The following is a 19,895-nucleotide window of genomic DNA, read 5'->3' as shown; positions in this document are numbered from 1 at the left end:
TCTTAGCTGCACAGATCACGACGCGCAAATGGACGGTCATGATAGCAGGTACCACAGAGCTCGAGCTACAATGCAACTTTCTGCATCAGCTATTTCTCCGTCTGTCACTGATTGGTGATAAGTGGACTGACTGGATCCACCTAGTGTATTGTCTTGCTGATATACCGTAGAAGCAAGGACCTAACCAAGTCTCGATGGAATCTTCATTCTTCTGTTTTTCCTGTTAAAACCTATATATACTGACTTAGTGAATGTTAAATAAAACTTCTGCATGAATTTATTTGAAAGCTCAACCTTCCCTTTAAAAAAAATAATACCTTTATTCGGTATCTCGTCAAGGGGTGGCTTTAACAATCTGGGGAAGCCAAAAATAGAATGCTTGTAATATAATGCAAGTTTTGCGATCAAGACGTAAGTACTATGCATTTGGTTTTACCTTACCATTTGCACGCTTTTATGGAGGGCTGTGTTTGTGACTCTTAATACTAGATGATTCTCCGCGCGTTGCTGCGGAAAATATTGCATAAAATTGGTGTTTTATTCCTCATATTGGCTCTTAAAAGGATCAACAAAACAATGATTGTGATTTGACCAAAATATTTAAGAATGATACATGACTAAAATGGTAAATGAACATGTGCACATTCATAAATTCCATTGGACTCAGATCAGCCAAATACAGTAGCGGCATTATTCTCCAGAGGTCAATAGTTACATCACCTAAGAAAGTGAAATACTAAAAAGGAGGGAGGGGAGGGGGGGTCCATGGGAGGCAAAGGAGGTCAATAGTCATAACCTGGACATGAGGGCGGTTGTTGAAGCGATACCGTGCATGTCAGTCGTACTTGCGGCAGCTCGAGCCCAAGGCAGCCAAGAAGAAAACATGCATGTATGGAATGAACGCCTGCAAAGGCAGATTCTGTATAAATGAAAATGATACAATGATGGGTGGTAAATAAAAAGGGGTTGACCAACAGTGGAAAAAATGTATCCAGAACTGTTGTGTTCATGTTTGATATTTCAAATGAAGCGGCTTAATTCATTCGTCGTCAATGTTACATCTGGATAATGGAATATTGGCACTCATACATCCATGTGCCAACGTGATGTTAGCTCAGCTGGTTAAAAATTTAAAGAATGTGAGTCATGGCAAATAGTTCATCTCAGCTGGTGACCCAAAGGGATAGATCTAAAAGACAATGCAATTTGTATCCACCAACCAAACAGGCACTATATCATCGGTGTTGGGTTTCAAGTGAAGCTGAAAGTCCTTTGTTACCTGGCTCTAAAGTCTAGCTATGAAAACTGGACCAATCTAACCAAAGGCAACATGGTTCAAATAGTATAATGTGTAACATCATAAAAGAACAGGATGATAATCCACACCAAACAAAGGAGATGTCAGAGCTGTATAAAAAGTGTTAGTTGTAAATAAAACCACAATTAGTTCCTGATAAGAAAGCTACAGTACAGTACGAACTTTGAAACAAAATCCATCAAAAAATATAAAAGAACATTAGTGAGCTGATGCCCTGCGGGTATTGTTGCAGGTAAAACAGTTGCCGTCCAAATATGCTAAGCTTGTATGAATAAGCATGCAGAGAAATGAGACCGGATTCCTTTATAACTATTCAATATCAGAAATAGAGAGTACATTAGCTGAAACATTTTTCTATCAATTCAAGATACCAATAAAAGAAATGGCGAGAACATGCTTTAACAGATCTTTTTATTGTCAGCCAGCAGGCAGAGTTTTCCAGGTTATCACTTTGGTAAGATATACACAGGAAAGCCAGCTCTGCAAAATAACAACTATCCAAGTCTCGAAAGGTTGATGGGTTGATTAGTTAAATCCACATCGAGGCATGCACAAACATCCGGAGGTGTGCAGAAGCAATGAACAGGACAAACAATAGTCCATGTGCTGAAAATAATAGTAATTATACAATGAGATGAACAAACTATACTCCCATGCTCTGAAAACATATATAGTGAGATAGTACTTTAGTGTTCTATTTTCCGGAAGACTGATATAAGATATAATAGACATGAACTGATATATAAACTTGTCGCTGCAGGCGAGACAAAAGTGTGTACCTACAGCCTGAGGAAGAGGCAAAGGTGTCTTAAAAATTGGGACTCCGGCCGTGGTCCGCCACTACGCCTTCCCACTTTATCCGAACAGACCGGCCAGTCAAGCTCTGACTACTTCGTCCAGCTCGCTGCTGCTGAGGAGGGATTCTTCTACGTCACCAGTTCTGGAGGTTAGAGATGCGTCTGTTGCAAGTCGAGCGGTGGCAATCAATCCACTGTTGGGTGATTATCACCAAATGAATCAGCATAGACACCCACCGCTAGACTAATTGAAAGGAAATAGGATGCAGAAATCGAAAATTCAAACCTGACTCAGATTTGGAGCCCGAGCTCCTCCCACACATTCAACACAATCGATGGAGAGAAGATGGCGGCATGGCCAGCCACTTCTCCAGGCAGGGCACGGCGGCGTGCTTAGGATCCGCTCCGCAACGGTAGATCGTTGGCATCCATGTGCCCCGCCGCAAGGCACAAAGAGGCGGGGTAGAAGGAGGAGAGGGTCAAGGCGTGTTGTGCTGCGAATCAGCCAACGGCGTCAGCAGATAAGGTCGCTGGGAGATGGAGGGATAGAGAAAGAGAGAGAGAGTGGAGATGCGCCTGGTGCCTGGTGGTGGATCTTTATGGTTCATGATCAGGAGTAAAACCATGGTGAGAAACGCTAGACTCGTTCTTCAGTTACGGAAGGCGAAAGAGCAATCCCTTCGGCGACCAGGGACGACAACGCACGGAAGAAAGGATAATTGCATCGTGGGATTTTTTTTTTAAAATTTTTTTGATGACATGGCGATTGCTGATGTGGATGGGCCGCATGTCAAGAGAAATCATGTAGTGGGGATGAACTATTTAAGTATTATAGATACCACCACCAACAAGCATCTCGAATTTGTTTGAACTGATTAAATTGGGGGATTATGTGGTTTGTGTTGGACTATTTAAAACCATCGTAATGGCATTATCCAAATCACTGCATGTGGAGAGTTGAATAGGCATCTCAGATGGACCAGCTAGTCAAGAAACTATGGATGGGTAGGAAAAACAGTAGACAAACAGACATGTCTCGGATGCATACACTACATAACAAAAACACACGAAAATGCAGAGCTCACGGGAAGAACAGATGCAGATTAATTCTGACAAATTTGCAGTAAGAAAATCCGTCTGGGCTAGCTAGCCCTGACGGAAAACCTGAATAACAAGGAGGGTAAACCATAAGCCGAATTACGACAATAGGAAAAGGAACTGTGAACCTTTGCCCGATCTGGTTTCCTTCTGTCGAATACATGCATGTATGTAAGTTTTCACCGCAAACAGGCCACAAATGTAAGGTAGATATTCATCCACAAGGAACCAGAAAAAAATATATGCCTCAATCTATATGTAAACCCCTCCTCTACAGTCATTTAACTATCGCACGACAAAGTTGTAGGAACTTGCTAATAGCTGACAGTGGAAGCCATTTCGTATTCGCTCGATGGCTTCCTGCTCGTGGAGCAGAGGAAGAAGGCGCCCCCAAGCCACTACGAAAGAACAAAAGCATGGCCAGCATAATCGCCCCACAAGGTATGAAGATGTCCCACGCGATGCTGAAGAGGTCGTCATGAGAGCTTGCGTACATGTAAGATGGCCTCATGCTGCGCACAAAGTGATGAGTCTTGTATGCGTCGTATGCGTGAGGCAGCGCACGCAGCATGGTGCTCCCGGTGTAAAAATTGGAGAAAGGGCTCTGCCTCTGGAGGCCGAGAACGCATTCAAGATGACCTGGGGGAGCAAGAGCCTGTCGAGCATTAAGCCCCCATAAGGGACAATGTCCTCCCAGAATGTAAGTTGTAGCGGCATTAAACGGGCAACTTGCCTCAGCATCCTTCTACTACTGTGGTTGGTCCTCATGTGGACGACCAAAGTTATTACTCCACCTATGATGTACAAGGCAAGCATATCCATAGCACTTTCATCTCTGTAGACCATGCCTCATGTTTGCTTCCATCCACAGAAGACCATGCAAAACTGAAGAAGGCGCAACTGCAACAGAAAACGTCGCCATTGTGATGATTCGCACCCTGATCACAGGATGTAGGACACCATGTCGTTGTCTGTGAGCGGCTTGCCCACCGATGCCATCTCATCACCGAGCGCATTCATGCGCCCGATGTACTCGGCCATCGTCGAGTTGCCCTTCTTGGTGGTGGAGAGGGCAATTCTGGTGTTGACGACTGTGTGCTTGAGTTTGGGAGATAAAGATCTCCCTGATGGCGGCCCATGCTTCGGCCGCCGTGTCGCAGTGTGCAACCTGAACCATAACAGGGGCTGAGATGGAGTTGAAGATGAAGCTCAGCACCTGAGAATCTCGAGCCTTGTCGATGTCGTATGCATGGTTGGGCACGTCCGTGGGCTTGTCGTGTTTGTCGTGGAGCTTCTGCTCCGGCTGCTCCCTCTCCAGATCAAGGTAGGAGACGAGCTGCGCCCCACGGATAGCCGTCATGGCTTGCACGTGCCATACCAGAAAGTTGGAGTGATGGAGTCGGTCGGCTATGGGGATGAGGGCAGGCGCGGCGACAACGGAGCTTGAGGAGGCCATGGCTACGAGAGATGTGCTTAGAGGAGATAGGCTCTGAATACCATGAAAGATGGCTTGAAGCGTATGCCTAGCAGGGACACGTTACGTGTTATATATAGCCATAGGCTAGGGTTTACAGGATTCGGTAGTTAGGTTAGGCTTGATCCTCAAGTTAGCTAATCTACAAGATAAGGATCGAAGCACAAACCTAACTACCAGATTACAAGATCCCCATGCACGCGACTTAACGGGTATATACGGTTTTATATATACAACCGTATATACGTACATTGTATTCTAACACGCTCGATGGCTTCCTGCTCTTGGAGCAGAGGAAGAAGGCGCCCCCGAGCCACTAATGAAAGAACAGAAGCATGGCCAGCATAATCGCCCCACAAGGTATGAAGATATCCCATGCTATGCTGAAGAGGTCGTCATGAGAGCTTGTGTACATGTAAGATGGCCTCGTGCTGCGCACAAAGTGACGAGTCTTGTATGTGTCGTATGCGTGAGGCAGCGCACACGACATGGTGCTCCCGATGTAAAAATTGGAGAAAGGGCTCTGCCTTTGGAGGCCAAGAACACATTCAAGATGACCGGGGGAGCAAGAGCCTGTCGAGCATTAAGCCTCCATAAGGGACAATGTCCTCCCAGAATGTATATCGTAGCGGCATTAAACGGGCAACTTGCCTCAGCATCCTTCTACTACTGTGGTTGGTCCTCATGTGGGCGACCAAAGTTATGACTCCACCTATGATGTACAAGGCAAGCATATCAAGAGCACTTTCCTCTTTGTAGCCCATGCCTCATGTTTGCTTCCATCCAAAGAAGACCATGCAGACCATGCAAAACCGAGAAGGCGCAACTGCAGCAGAAACGTCACCGTTGTGATGATTCACATCCTGACCTCATTCACCTCAAGCCAACCACCACCCGAGAACAGAACTGGTTGTTTGTTAATGTTCTTGAAGAGAGTCTCAAAGTTGAGCACGAGAGGGGTCATGTAACCCAGAGCGAGCATGACAAGCATAATGATCGGCATGGCCAGAAGCGCTTCAGGGACCTTCTTGACATGGAACAGTTGCACAACAATGAAGGCACATGATAACGTCATTGAGATGAGGGCCATGGTGCTTTTCCAAGTCCATTCTCCATATTGAGTCTTCCATTTGGCCTATGTACATCGCGTATGAAGCAACGCCCAGAGTTTCAAAGAAAAGAGGGTCTTCTCCCTCAAGCTTCTATTTTTCCAGTGAACATGTTGTGTTGCTTCCAAGTCCAAACTAGCAAAGTGAGCAGTTATCAGAATCTTACAGTCTGAGGAGGAGACATTAACCCCTCGACACACAAAGAAAAAACACATGGAATCCTAATGTCACGTCCTTTTCAAGCATACATAACTAGATAACTATATGAATTTGTATCAAAGAGTGTTTGGCACAACAAAAAAACTGCACTGAACGATTAGAGTGTGAAGACAAAACTCTTAGGACTTCTATATCTTCTAACATTCTTATAAAACTCCTATAAATCAAAAAGAGCCCTTCGAATCCTTAGAACGGTCCTTCCTGAAACCCACGTCCATAATATTACATTTCAAGCCTTTGACTTTGTACGGATATTTCCTTGACACCCCATTCTACATGCCCAACTTATTTCATACTTGGGAAAAACACGATTTTGCACACAACATTTTTTTTCGAATACATTACCACACAACTCGTGATGATACCAAAGCCAACTTTCAGCCTCACCAATCGCGGTTTTGGATTGCTAAATAGTGGATATGATCTAAGAGCTGCAGCAATGGGAACGATTCTTGTCCAAAGGAGTGCATCTTTATCACAACATGCTCCCCAGTTCTGATATTTGTGTATATGCATGCCAATATAAAATGATGCGCATACCTGGCGAACGTTCGCCAGGCCCTGCATGGCAATGGAATCTTCACTCTTCTATTTTATTTTTCTGTTCAACCCTATATATACCGACTTGGTGAGTATTAAATATAACTCACATGAATTCATTTGAAGGCTCAACTTCCCTTTGAAAATCAATATCTTTATTTGGTATCTCGTCAAGGGGTGGCCTTAATAAATTCGGCAAATGAAAGTTAGAATGCTCGTAATATAATGCAGGTTTTGTGATCAATATGTAACTACTATGCATTTGCTTTTATCATCTCATTTGCACATTTTTATGGAGGGTTGTGTTTGTGGCTCTAAATATACCACCACCAACAATTATCACGAATTTGTTTTTGTTTGAACTAATTAAATTGCGGGGTGTGTGGTTTGTGTTGGACTATTTAAAACTGTCGCAATGACAATATCCAAACCAATGCATGTGCAGAGCTGAATAGGCACCTCAGATGGACCAACTAGTCAAGAAACTATGTATGTGTAGGAAAAACAGTAGATAGACAGACAGGTCTCAAATGCATACACTACACAGAGCAAACGCATGAAAACACAAAGCTCACAGAAAGAACAGATGCACATTAATTCCAATAAATTCGCAGATAGAAAATCCACCCGCGCTAGCTCGGAACCTCTCCAATCTCAAAACTCCACTCTGCGTCGTAGAGGAAACGAGGAGCTCGATTTGCGCCACTCCCTGAAATTGTGCTGCCGCTCCCTTCGATCCGGAAGCCGTAGTTATGGAGCGGAACAGGTCCTAAATACCAGAATAACAAGGAGTGTAAACCATAAACCGAACGATGGCAATAGGAAAAGGAACTGCGAACCTTGCCTAATCTTATTTCCTTCAGCCGTATACATGCATATGTATGTATAAGTTTTCACCCCAAATAGGCCACAAATGTAAGGTAGATATTCATCCATCAGGAAACAGGAAAAGAACTATCTTCTCTCAGTCTGTATGTAAAACCCTCCTCTACATCACTTATGTGGCCATGAATAATGTCGTAGGAACTTGCTAAGAGATGACATTGGAAACCATTTCGTATTTGCTCGATGGCTTCCTGCTCTTGGAACAGAGGAAGAAGGCGCCCCCGAGCCACTGCTGAAAGAACGGAAGCGTGGCCAACAGAATCGCTCCACAAGGGCGTCACAAGAGCTTGCGTACATGTAAGATGGCCTCATGGTGCGCACAAAAGGCATGAGTCCTGTATGTATCATACGCGTGAGGCAGCCCACGCAATATGGTGCCCCCGATGTAAAACCCTGGAGAAAGGGCTTAGGGCCTGTTTGGATGCTGCCCCTGCACGCCCTACCAAATCACGGGCTAGCCAAAAAATAGGCGCAGGTTTCAGCCGCCAACAACTCGCCAATTCAATGGTGGATGAACTGCTGAAGCTAATGCAGCCTGGGCAGCCAAATTATTGGCCCCGAACCAAACAAGTGCCCGCCCTCTGGTCAACTACCAATTTTTTGGCTTGGCTGCTGCAGGCATCGATCCAAACAGACCCTTAGACTTTGGAGGCCGAGAACACACTCAAGTGAATCAGGGGTAATTTTTTGCGACAACTACATCCATCGGGTAGTATTGTGTGGTACGAGGGAAGGGATTCATTGGCAAAACGTCCTTGGAGAATGTCAGTCAGATAAGATTTAATCAGATATACGAAGATCCAAAGGATCCGATCTAATTAATCCAGACCATCAAATCTTGCCAATCCAATGGCCAAGATTGCTCCAATGATGATTGCTCAAAATATTTAGCAGGCAAATAATATCATGCTAAATATAAACTCCATGCTAATCACATGATTAACATGATAGTAATTGATACCCTGCCTAATATCAACGTGAAATTAATTTACTCCCTAAAATAAACGAGCGTACACATTCACCAGTATTAAATCGGAGGAAGCCTTTTTTCTCAGAAAAATAGATAGACATGTCCATCTTTTTTATCTGATAATAAGTACATATATATATATATCTATCTATCTTGCCCCCCATGCTTAGCTCAAGATACAGTGGCCAGCTAGGAGTGCGACCTTTCGGGTTCTCTTTTCTACTCTACTTTCTATAGGAACGTGACATTTTATACAATTAAATATGTTATTTTAGCTTTACAATTAAATATGTTGACCAGTTGACCCAGAGACCAGCGGCGCCCACGGCACAGCCTCAGCGCTCGCCGGTGGGCCCACTCCCCAGGTGGCCCTTTCCCCCGAAATCCCATTTCCAAACGGCCCAAAAACACATTTCCCGTAATATAAAAATAGGTTTCTCCCCAGTCTGAGCCCCCCCTACTCGGCGGCCAACCGCAGCGCCCTCCCCTCCGCACCCAAACCCCCCGCCCCTCCCCTCCCCGCGCCGGCCTCGCCGGAACCCTAGCCGCCGCGCTCCGGCGATCGGCGGGCGATCGCATTGGCTGCGGCGCCGATGGCGACCCGCCCTTCCAAGTGAGTTCCCCCCCTCTCCCTCCCCGCGCCCCGCCGCCGATCTGGTCGGGGCGCCCCCCTCCCCCTCCCCTACCGCCTCGTCTCGCCGCGGCTAAGGCTGATTTCGGGTTTGGTCCGCAGGAGGAGTTACCTTTGCGCGGGGAGCTCCTCGTTCGACGACCCCGACGTCGTCGAGGTGTCGCCGGCGGCCGCCGCCGCCGCCGGCGGGTGGAACCCCGGCCACCAGAAGAGGAAACGGAGCCAGGTATAACATCGTCGCACCATCTAGTTGGTTGGTTAGACGATCCTGAATTTCGGCCGTTTAGGTGCTGAATTACGGTTCGGATCCCAGGCTGCGCATCTGATCTGTGTGCCGATGATATGTCCTTGCGTTCTGAAATAGATGGTGCGGTGGCTCCTTACGTTTGCTCATCTTCTTTATCTTGTTTGTGTTTTGATAATATCATGTATGCATTTTTAATTGTTTGCGTGTTGGGTCATGTGCTAGCAAGGTCCCATTTGCTGTCTGAATGGGGAATTGTGGTTAAATTGACTGGTGAAACTGGCAATTTTTCACCGTTGATTGTCTTGTTTAGCTGATACACCAGGCAGGACCCCTGGGGTGACTCTAGAATTGCTCTCTGTTTTGATCTCTTTAGTTATGGTTGTCAAGCAGTTTAGGTCGGGATTGAGTCGGTTCTCTGATGGTATGTCAGGAACTCGTGTTCGAATGAAATGTAGGGTGTTGTAGGCTGGAACATCATTCACTGTTAATTATCCCAAGTGCTTCTTAATTCTTTGATCTCTTTGTGCACACCTGAGGTGCACTTCACAGCTGCAGGATTGTCTCCCTTCGTTCTCTCTTTGTGTAAATAGTTGTTAGCTATTTGGATCATGTTCGCACTTTGCGCATCTTCTGTTGTTGACCTTTGTATCCTGTTCCATTGGTCTTGACACTAAATAATACCACTATGACCTTGCTCTGTCATACTCATACAATCATATTGTTGTAATTCTTATGAAATGCTATTGCTTTGACATACTACTCTTTCAGGGCATTTGACTTGGTAACCTTACAGCTTGTGAGCACCTTATGTGTTTCTACCATGTTGCATGAAATGGTGTTATTGATGACAGAATCTTATCTCTGTTGGAAAAGGCGACGCCTAGGTTGTGCTTAGGTGCTAGGCGATGGCAAAACGCCTCGCATAGGGCATAAGCACAAGTCTAGGTGGGGCAAGCAAAAAGTTCTCCATATGAGTGAGAATTCATTCCATGTCATAGTGACGGGCCAAATGGGCCAATATGCCATATTTAAATGGAGGGTAGTTGGTAGTTTACCCATTTTCACGCTCTAAATTAATGTCTATATGCCTCGGGTGCTTAGGCGCCGCCTAGGCACTAGGCGAAGGCCAACCACCTTGCTTACGCATAGCGTTTTTTCCAACATTCTTAACTATAATTGCATAAACAATTCTGGCTGGTTCATAGTTGCATGACATCTGCCATTGTTCTTCTTCTGTATTTATTATGTGTATTATATAAACCTAGCTAGCCCATTGTTTCCATATATAGGATCAACTATGTTTGTGACTTTCCATATAACAATTTTCCAACAAAATTCTATTGGGTTATAATGGCGTGTTTAAAATTTGCCGACATGGGATTAATACTGTTTTTCTGCAATGGGAATTAATAGGTTGTTTCTCGCGAAATAATTGAAATTGATGATGATCCTGATGGTGTTGTGATTATTGGTGAGAAAGCACCAGTTGAAAAGAATAAACATTCAGTTGGATGTCCCCTTGTTTGGCCAAAGCATGTGAAGGTAAACCCTCTCATGTCTTTACCTTTCCATATTATTTGTTTGCCTTCTCCTCTCTGATTGATGCTTTCTCTGTGAACAATTTCAGACTAGTGTGGCTGGTGACACTGCCGGACCAAGCACCTATGCTTCAAACAGTACTGCCATTATGGGTGGTTTTAAGAAAGTTAGCGCCGGACCGAGCACCTATGCTTCAAACAGTACTACCATTATGGGTGATGTCAAAAAAGTTACCTCTGGACCAAACACCTATTTTTCAAGCAGTACTGCCATGAAGGATGCTTTTGCTAAAAAATATATGGAAACCGCAGTTTACCATGATTATGATGACTACCCTTTCGACGCATTCGAGGAAGATGAAGACTTTGCTTATGAGGAAGATGACTATGAAAACTATGAGTTTGATGATACACTTTATGAGAATGAATATAACTATAATTTATCTGCCCAGTTGGATGGCTTGGATATCCCGCCTGGAGTGGAGGCTCCTTTACCATGGCTGCAGAAGACTGCCGCTGAGATGTCGAGTAATTCCAAACCCATCCCAATCTTGGACGATAAAGTTGATGAAAGATACAACACATTTAAGCAATTTGATACTGTTGATGGCCATAGTGATCATTACTATGTGAAACCAGAGTTAAGGAGAGCTCTGGTAGTGAAGAAGGTAATGGTTATGACATGCCCTCTTCATCCTTTGCCATCTTATATTGGTACTAACTTGTCCTATTAACAGCCATCAAAAGACTGGGCGAAGCGCATTCAGCATGAGTGGAAAGTCTTAGAGAAAGACTTGCCAGGTAGCCAGCTCTTGCTTCTTGTGACCTTTTTTCTATAATAAACTTCTTCTTGGTACTAATTTTCCCAATCAGTATCTTGCTGTCATTAGCTCAAATATTTCCTTGTGATGAAATGCACATTTTTTGTCGGGATACACTGTAAAGGGCATTTTATGATTATGTTTTTGCTTTTCTCCCAATTTAATAGATACCATATTCGTGAGGGCATACGAGGATAGAATGGACCTTCTTAGAGCTGTCATTATGGGTCCAGCAGGCACTCCTTACCATGATGGGCTCTTTTTCTTCGACATTTACTTCCCTCCTCAATATCCAAACATACCTCCAGTAAGACTTTATGGACTTTATCTCCATTAATGACTGTTTTTCTTTTATTAGTTTGCCCTTGGTCACATTTTATAGTAATGAGTTAAATTCTTTGCAGCTTGTTAACTACCGCTCTGGTGGGCTGCGGCTTAATCCAAACCTGTATAATTGTGGGAAGGTGTGCCTTAGCCTGTTAAACACCTGGGCTGGTAGTGGATGTGAGAAATGGAATCCATCCAATTCAACCATGCTGCAGGTCCTTGTCTCCATTCAGGCTCTGGTTTTGAACGCCAAACCTTATTTCAATGAGCCTGGGTATGCTAATTCAGCTAACACACCTGGCGGGGAGAAGAGATCCCTAACTTACAATGAAGACACCTTCCTGCTGTCCTGCAGGACGATGTTGTATTCTCTTCGAAATCCACCAAAGGTATGGATGTGCTTGTGCTTATCCTTGTTGCCGCAAAAGAAGCAACTACTTTGATAACAGTACTGCTTTTGGGGAGCCAATGCAACCCTGTCTAGTTGATAACCAGAATGTATTCTGATAGATCCGTTGACATCTAGTATCTTGTTTATCAATAGCACCTTTTATGTTGAAGATGCTGTCATGTTCATGTACCACCTTCGAATCCTGCAACCCTGTCATCTTATTTATGAAAACCTGTTATGCTGAAACCTCTTCTGTGTATCTGTTCATAGATATACTGCCCCGAATCCTGCAACTCTAATGTGGGGTGCATCTTTTGCGCAGCATTTTGAGGATTTCGTGGCCGGCCATTTCCGCAAGCATGGGCGCAACGTCCTGGTGGCCTGCAAGGCCTACCTGGACGGCGCCCAGGTCGGGTGCCTGGCCGGTAACGGGGTGCAGGACGTGGACGAGGGGGACAAGAGCTGCTCGCTCAAGTTCAAGACCTCGCTCAAGAGGCTGTTTGAGGAGCTGCTGATGGAGTTCACGGTGAAGGGAGCGGACTGCAGCAAGTTCCTGTCAGAGAAGGCGAAGAAGTCGGCCGCATCCGCCTCCAGCACCACCTCTAGAGGGCCGCCGGCGGACACCACGCTGAGGCTATAAGCGGTGGCCGCCAGCCGAGCCGAGCCAAAATGGTAGCAATAATTTTGGCCATGGAGGCGATGCGATTCTAGGCTTGCCTAGCTATAACTCCTCCTGCCCTCGTCGGTCCGATGCCCGGGCGAGAGGGGAAACCTGATTGTTTGTTTTTGTGTAAGTAGTTTATGTACATATGGCCCTCCGGCCTAGCTCTTCCGGTGAACATAATCCGTCCGTCCGTCCGTCCGTATGTTTAGGGACAAGTATCATCGTCAGCACCGTCATCACCTGTGAGAGAGACTCTTATGATTGATGTCACCGTCCTAGGCTTTAATATATATCTGATGGAGTTTGTCAGCATGCCCCTCGCTCCTCCTTTGGGGGCTCAGCTCTGGCATGTCCATTCCGTGATTGTTGAATCTGTCTTGATATTCGGTTGCTGGCTGTTTTCGATGTTTCTGAGGGCTTGAATTTCCCCCGTGTCAACTCTGAATTCTTGTCCTGTGTGGTGTGCGCTCCTGTTAGACCACTTTGGCTTTACTGCTGCTCTTTGTTGGACTCGAGTGCTGACGGTCCATCACTTCTCAAGCAGACCCAGCCTCGTCCATACACGAGTTATTATTATTTGTTCCCACGCGACGATAACTGAAGAGAAGAAATCGAACCCTCTTTTTACGGCAGCTGACTACTTGGGTAAAGGTAAGCAACTATTTGAGCAAATTCCTTCACTGACGAAAAAAAAAAGTTGCTCAAATAGGAGCCTCGGTATCATCGACGGATCCAAATTACTTGAGCACTTCTCTTTGACTACAAAAGAAGATTTTTTTTTTTAAAAAAAGAAGAAGGAAGGACGGCCATTAGAGGGAGCATTCACAGATTTGCCGGTTGTGCAACAAAGCCATTAGTGCTACCAAATAAACGCACATTTCATGCCATATACTCCAGTGCAAGCAGAAAATTAAAAAACAATAAAAAAAGCTGAAAATCCAATTAAAAAGAATAAAACGTCAATGCACTCAAAATTTAAAATACCCCCCCCCCCCCCCACCCTCCCCTCTCATTCCTGAAATATAAGTTATATATATTCTGTCCCAAGTCAAACCTATTTCCTTTAAGTTTGAGCAAGTTTATCGAGAAACACAACGACACCTGTAATAACACCATGATGTTTCCACCGACATCGACTCATTGTCAGACAAGTCAATATAACCTTTTCTCAAATTTGGTCAAATTCAGAAACCATTGACTTCAGACAAAACTTATACGGGTCGCATTTTTAAAACGACGCGAGCATTTTGACAAAAATATAAAAAGATAAAGAAATACTAACATAAAAGTGAGGTAAAATTCCCCATCTACCACCACCGGGGTGGCTTAAACCCCACATCACAGAGAGTCAATCCCCTGTCCCTCCCGGTGAGTCGTCTCCTCTCCACTTCCATCTACACCAAGCGGAGAGGGGAAGGAGATCTCAATCCCCACCTCCGCGCCTCACCAATGGCGCCGCCGCTCCTCCTCCTCCTCCTCTTGCTCCTGATCCGGGCCGCCGGGACCTCCTCCGCGCCCGCGCCCCCGTCCTACTCCGCCCACTGCCCGGCCCCGCCCGCCGTGCCGGACCTCCCCGCGGGGGCCGGCCTCGCCTCCCCCTCCGCCGCCCCCGCCCCCGCGCTCCAGCTCTCCACCGGCTACTTCTCCGGCGGCGGGGACCTCCTCTTCGGCCCGGACGGCGCCTCCCGCCTCCCGCGCTCCTTCGCGCTGCTCCCCACCTCCGTCCTCCCCACCGCCGACGCCTCCGTCCTCCGCGTCGCCGCCACGCTCTCCTTCTCCGGCGGCGGCGGCCGCGGCAACCGCAACGGCATCTGGCCTACAGGCCGCAACCGCCGCCTCTTCGAGTACGACGGCCAGCAGCACCGCCTCCGCCCGCGCCTCCCGCGCTTCGTCGGCCGCCGCGGCTCCCTCGTCTTCGACCTCCACGGCTACTACTCCTCCGCCTCCGGGGGCCTCTGCATGGTCGGCTCGGGCTCCGGCCGCGCCGCCGACGGCCGCCCCGTCGCGCTCCTCGCCGCCGTGCTCCGCCTCCGCTTCCCCCGCCCCGCCAACCTCTCCAGCCTCTTCGTCACCGGCCGCCTCGAGAGCACCGGCCCCGGCCCCGGCGTGGCGTTCGAGCCCGTCTCGCTCCTCGCCTACGCGGAGGAGGGGTACGCCTACGCCGAGAGCGCGTCCTGCCCTCGCCCGCCCGCCGACGGCCGCGACGTCCGCCAGCTGTTCGGCGGGAGGAACTTCACCTGCCCCGGCCTCAGGTCGCTGCTAAGGCCGGGGTTTAGGCTGGACTACGGCAACGGCGGCGAGGCGGCCGCCTCCTCGCTGGGGATCAACCAGACGCACATGTTCGTCAACAGGGTGCACTGCGCGGCCGACGGCGCTGTGCGTGTCTATGTGGCCTTCTCCAACATGTCAGATTATTCCAGGTATTACTTCATGGTCACCGAGAAGGCGATTGTGGCAGAGGGCTTCTGGGATCACAATTCCAACAGGTTATGCTTGAAAGGATGCCATGTGGTAAACTCAGGATCATCCCGTGCGGAATTGGCGGTCGGTGAGTGCGGGATTGGGATGACCTTCTGGTTCCCGGGAGTGTGGTCGATCCAGGAACGGAGCTTTTCTGCAGGGTTGGTCTGGAACGCCAGCCTGAAAAGGGACCAGGGCATTGCCGGATATTCAACTGCGGTTAGGGGTAACTTTGGGGGTTTGAAGTACAACTACACTAAGGTTGATGAGGCAACCAAGTATTACAAGCAGTATGGCCTGAACAAGAAGAGGAAGGGCAAGTTCCCAGATAGAAATTCGTATCTAGACTTGGCGTTCCGGTTCAACTTGCAGAAATGGGGTGGTTCTGGGTACGCATCGCCGATCACAATCGGATCCATGTTGTCTGATGGGAGCTCTTTTGTGCTCACAGACCTTTCCACTCGCCCTGCAGTGCTGGAGACGAAGCAGAGGTTACTTAATGTCAGCTACAATATCCGCTATGTCGGGCGTTGGTCACAAGCAACATTTCAGCGGCAACAGATCTCGGCGGAAGGTGTTTATGACACCGAGACAGGCTCCTTGTGCCTGATTGCATGTCGACGGGTTAATGTCTCCTCCTCAGACTGTAAGATTCTGATAACGGCTCACTTTGCTAGTCTGGATGCGAAAGCAGCACAACATGTCCAGGGGAAAATTATAAGCTTGAGGGGCAAGACCGACCCTCTTTTCTTTGAAACGCTGGACATTGATTCATATGGGATGTACATAGGCCAAGTGGAAGAATCAATATGGCGAATGGACTTGGAAAGCATCATGGCCCTCGTCTCAATGACTCTGTCGTGTGCCTTCATTGCTGTGCAGCTGTTCCATGTCAAGAAGGTCCCTGAAGCGCTCCCTGCTATGTCAATCACTATGCTTGTCGTGCTCGCGCTGGGTTACATGACCCCTCTTGTGCTCAACTTTGAGGCTCTTTTCAAGCACAGCAACAAACAGACTGTTCCCTTCTCCGGTGGTGGTTGGCTTGAGGTGAATGAGGTCATGGTGCGAATCATCACAATGGCGACGTTTCTGCTGCAGCTGCGCCTTCTTCAGTTGGCATGGTCTGCACGGTCTTCTGTGGATGGAAGCAAACACGAGGCATGGGCTGCAGAGAGGAAAGTGCTCTGGGTGTGCTTGCCGCTGTACATCATAGGTGGAGTTATAACAGCGATTGTGCACATGAGAACCAACCATAGCAGAAGGATGATGAGGCAAATTGCTCGCCTCATGCCGTCACGACATACATTCTGGGAGGACATTGTCCCTTACGGGGGCTTATTGCTCGATGGGTTCCTGCTCCCCCAGGTCATCCTGAATGTGTTCTCAGCTTCTAAAGTCAGAGCGCTTTCCCCTGTGTTTTACATTGGGGGCACCATGCTGCGTGCGCTGCCTCATGCATACGATGCATACAGGACCCATCACTTTGTGCGCAGCATGAGGCCATCCTACATCTACGCGAGCTCTCGCGACGACCTCTTCAGCCTCGCGTGGGACATCGTCATACCTTGTGGGGTGGTCCTGCTGGCCACGCTCCTCTTCTTTCAGCAGTGGCTTGGGGGCGCCTTCTTCCTCTGCTCCAAGAGACGGAAGCCGTCGAGCGAATACGAAATGGTTTCCACGGTCAGCTCTTAGCAAGTTCCTACAGCTTTATTCATCGCGAGATAAGTGGAAGTAGAGGAGGGGTTTACATATGGTCTGAGATATAGTTTTTTCTGTTTCCTGATGGATGAATATTTACCCCGCATTGGTGCTTGTTTGTGGCAAAAACTTATACATGCATGTATATGAAAGAAGGAAACCAGATCAGGCAAGAGGTTCGGTTCTTGATTCACAGTTCCATTTCCTATGCTATCGTTTGGTTTATGGTTTACCTTCCCTGTTATTCTCGTAACGTTGGAATTAGTTTGCCCTGCTCTTTCAGTGAGCTCTGCGTTTTCGTGTGTCTGCTTTGTAGCGTATGCATCTGAGACCTGCCCTGTCTGTCTAGTGTTTTTCTATCATCCATAGTTTCTTGAATCGTTGATTCCTTTTCCTATTGCCATAATCCGGTCTATGGTTTACCCTCCTTGTTATTCTGGTATTCAGTCAGGGCTAGCTAGCCAAGGTGGATTTCTGCCAGCGAATTCGTTGGAATTAATCTGCACCTGTTCTTGCTGTGGGCTCTGCGTTTTCGTGTGTTTGTGTATGCATCTGAGAACTGTCTGCCTGTCTACTGTTTTCCTACCCATCCATAGTCTCTTGACTCATTGGTCCATCTGAGATGCCTGTTCAGCTCTAAATATGCATTGGTTTGGATAATGTCATTGCGACGGTTTTGAATAGTCCAACGTAAAAGCGTGCAAATGAGAAGATAAAAACAGATGCATAGTATTTCCATCTTGATCGCAGAACCTGCATTTTCTTATAACCATTCTAATTTTAGCTTGTCCTATTTGTTAAAGCCACTCCTCAACGTCGATACCGAATAAAGATTTTCAAAGGGAAGGTTGAGCTTTCAAATAAATTTAATGTGAAAGTTATATTTAACATTCACTAAGTCGGCATATATAGGCTTCAAAAGAAAAAGAAAAAGACCAGAAGAATGAAGATTCAACCGAGACTTGCTTAGGCTGATCATCATCAAGAATCTGCACTAGGTGGTTCCAGGCAGTACTGGCTGGTATGGTAGAGTAGGAGGAAGATGCAGCGGGGCTGCGTCCAGCTGCTGTTTTGATTATCCGCTGATCATCGATAGTTCCTGGTGCCTCCTATGCCTACGCCTGCAATATTCCAGTCCCTAGTGTACAAATATGAAACAAATAATGCACGGAATAAATCAATAATTCCACTAAAGAGATATGACGAGGAATAAGCTATTCATCTTTAGCTTTGGGAAGGCTCACTCCATATAAAAGACTTTGGTGCATGGTAGAGGTAGTGACATGAAGCCATTGGTTTTCCGTCACTTTAATAGGTAAGAATTCCTTGGTGTTGTGCTTGTTTCTCTCCGGGTACGTCAGATACAATGAGAACTTCGAACAAAAGATTAATGCCCTCAGCTTGTTTGTCCTCGGCACGGTCAGTCTATTAGGCTACAAGAGCTTTAAACAAACACTACATTTCATAGTTTATTTTATAACGATTTTGGGGACTGAACTTTCGGGAAAATCTCAAAAGATTCCCCTTCTCCTCATTGTCCATTTTTTTGAAACGCGGTCCCTTAGGGCCTGATTCATTAAAAAATGTCGAAGAGAGTTGCCCAATTAATTAACGGAAAACCAGGCGAAAACCGTCACAACATGCCCGCAAAAACAAGGCAAACAGGGCGACCTGGCAACCCACACAAGAACGCACACACGCCGTCGAGATTGCAATCCGGTGTCATCGTCATCACTCCTCCGCGAGGGCGACTCCACCTTCAACGACCACCGATGAAGCCGTCACCGCTCAAGCGCCAAGGCCTGTGTCGGTCGATGCCAAACAGTCCACCACACGCGCTGACGACCAGGCAGCTCCGACTCTGTCGACGAGCATTGCAAGGGAAAAGCACTGGGCCTGCGTTGAGCCGGCACCGGAACCGAGCATCCGTCTCGTGTCATCGTCACCGCAGAGTCACCTCCTCTGCAGCTCCGACTTCAGGAATGTGTTTGAACTGGCACAATCACGACCACCTTTCACAATTACTCTGGGATTATCTGATATGCAACGGCAAATTAAAAAGGACCACCTAAATCTGAGGCGACTTAATTGTTTCCAATTTCAATCAATTGCATTCAAATCGTTGGATCGGAAAACAAACCGCCAGATATGTTTCTTCTTCCTCCAACAGTTTTCTGGATTAGAACTAACAAAGCACAGTTTGATTCGATCGGATCCAACCTCCCCCCCCCCCCCCAAACGGGGGCATTGCCTCATCATTTAATTATAAGAGATTGCATCCAACCTGATTTCTCTCCCCTATCTCCCGTGCCCCGCCTCCAGCAAGTTCTCGTCTGATCCCTCATTGCCGGCGCCCTGACCGTCCACATCTTAGGCCGAGGCTCACCCGACTCGGCCTTGGGTGCTACTTCTTGTTCCCAGTAGATTATAATCGACCGACACATTTTACTACTAAACAACACGTAGTAAAGCAAAGCAAACCAGATACACACATGAGAAAAATGACACGCGGACATAAAAAGAGAAGAAAACTAAATAAAAAGAAAAGATAAAAAAATGTATAAGGAGAGACATGAAAAACAAGCTTTGCAAATTTTACTACTCTCTCTGTTCACTTTTATAAGGCGCTGAAGAAATTTCAGACATCATACAAAACATCCCATTTTTAGTTGTCTGAAACGACTTACAAAAGTGAACGGAGGGAGTAG

The 19,895-nt window shown here is 46.9% G+C and overlaps 2 protein-coding genes and 1 long non-coding RNA gene across 3 annotated transcripts; 2 read left to right on the top strand and 1 right to left on the bottom strand.

Annotated features, from left to right (window-relative positions):
• Positions 1-523: 523 nt before the first annotated feature.
• On the bottom strand, positions 524-2,777 carry LOC123098465 (uncharacterized). Its single transcript, XR_006447792.1, has 3 exons — positions 2,402-2,777; positions 2,098-2,309; positions 524-904 (listed from the first exon to the last, which is right to left on the bottom strand). It is a non-coding gene; the product is annotated as an uncharacterized lncRNA (long non-coding RNA).
• A 6,083-nt stretch (positions 2,778-8,860) lies between these two features.
• Positions 8,861-13,421, top strand: LOC123145120 (putative ubiquitin-conjugating enzyme E2 38). Its single transcript, XM_044564443.1, has 8 exons — positions 8,861-9,023; positions 9,144-9,267; positions 10,702-10,830; positions 10,916-11,494; positions 11,564-11,627; positions 11,815-11,954; positions 12,052-12,363; positions 12,688-13,421. The coding sequence occupies exons 1-8, from the start codon at positions 9,004-9,006 to the stop codon at positions 13,003-13,005; spliced, it is 1,686 nt and encodes a 561-aa protein (XP_044420378.1). The 5' UTR covers positions 8,861-9,003; the 3' UTR covers positions 13,006-13,421.
• A 954-nt stretch (positions 13,422-14,375) lies between these two features.
• On the top strand, positions 14,376-17,395 carry LOC123145112 (uncharacterized). Its single transcript, XM_044564436.1, has one exon. The coding sequence runs from the start codon at positions 14,479-14,481 to the stop codon at positions 17,179-17,181; it is 2,703 nt and encodes a 900-aa protein (XP_044420371.1). The 5' UTR covers positions 14,376-14,478; the 3' UTR covers positions 17,182-17,395.
• Positions 17,396-19,895: the final 2,500 nt, after the last annotated feature.

Source organism: Triticum aestivum, chromosome 1B, assembly GCF_018294505.1.
Source record: "Triticum aestivum cultivar Chinese Spring chromosome 1B, IWGSC CS RefSeq v2.1, whole genome shotgun sequence".
Taxonomy (NCBI): domain Eukaryota; kingdom Viridiplantae; phylum Streptophyta; class Magnoliopsida; order Poales; family Poaceae; genus Triticum; species Triticum aestivum.
This window is presented reverse-complemented; position numbering and strand designations above follow the sequence as displayed.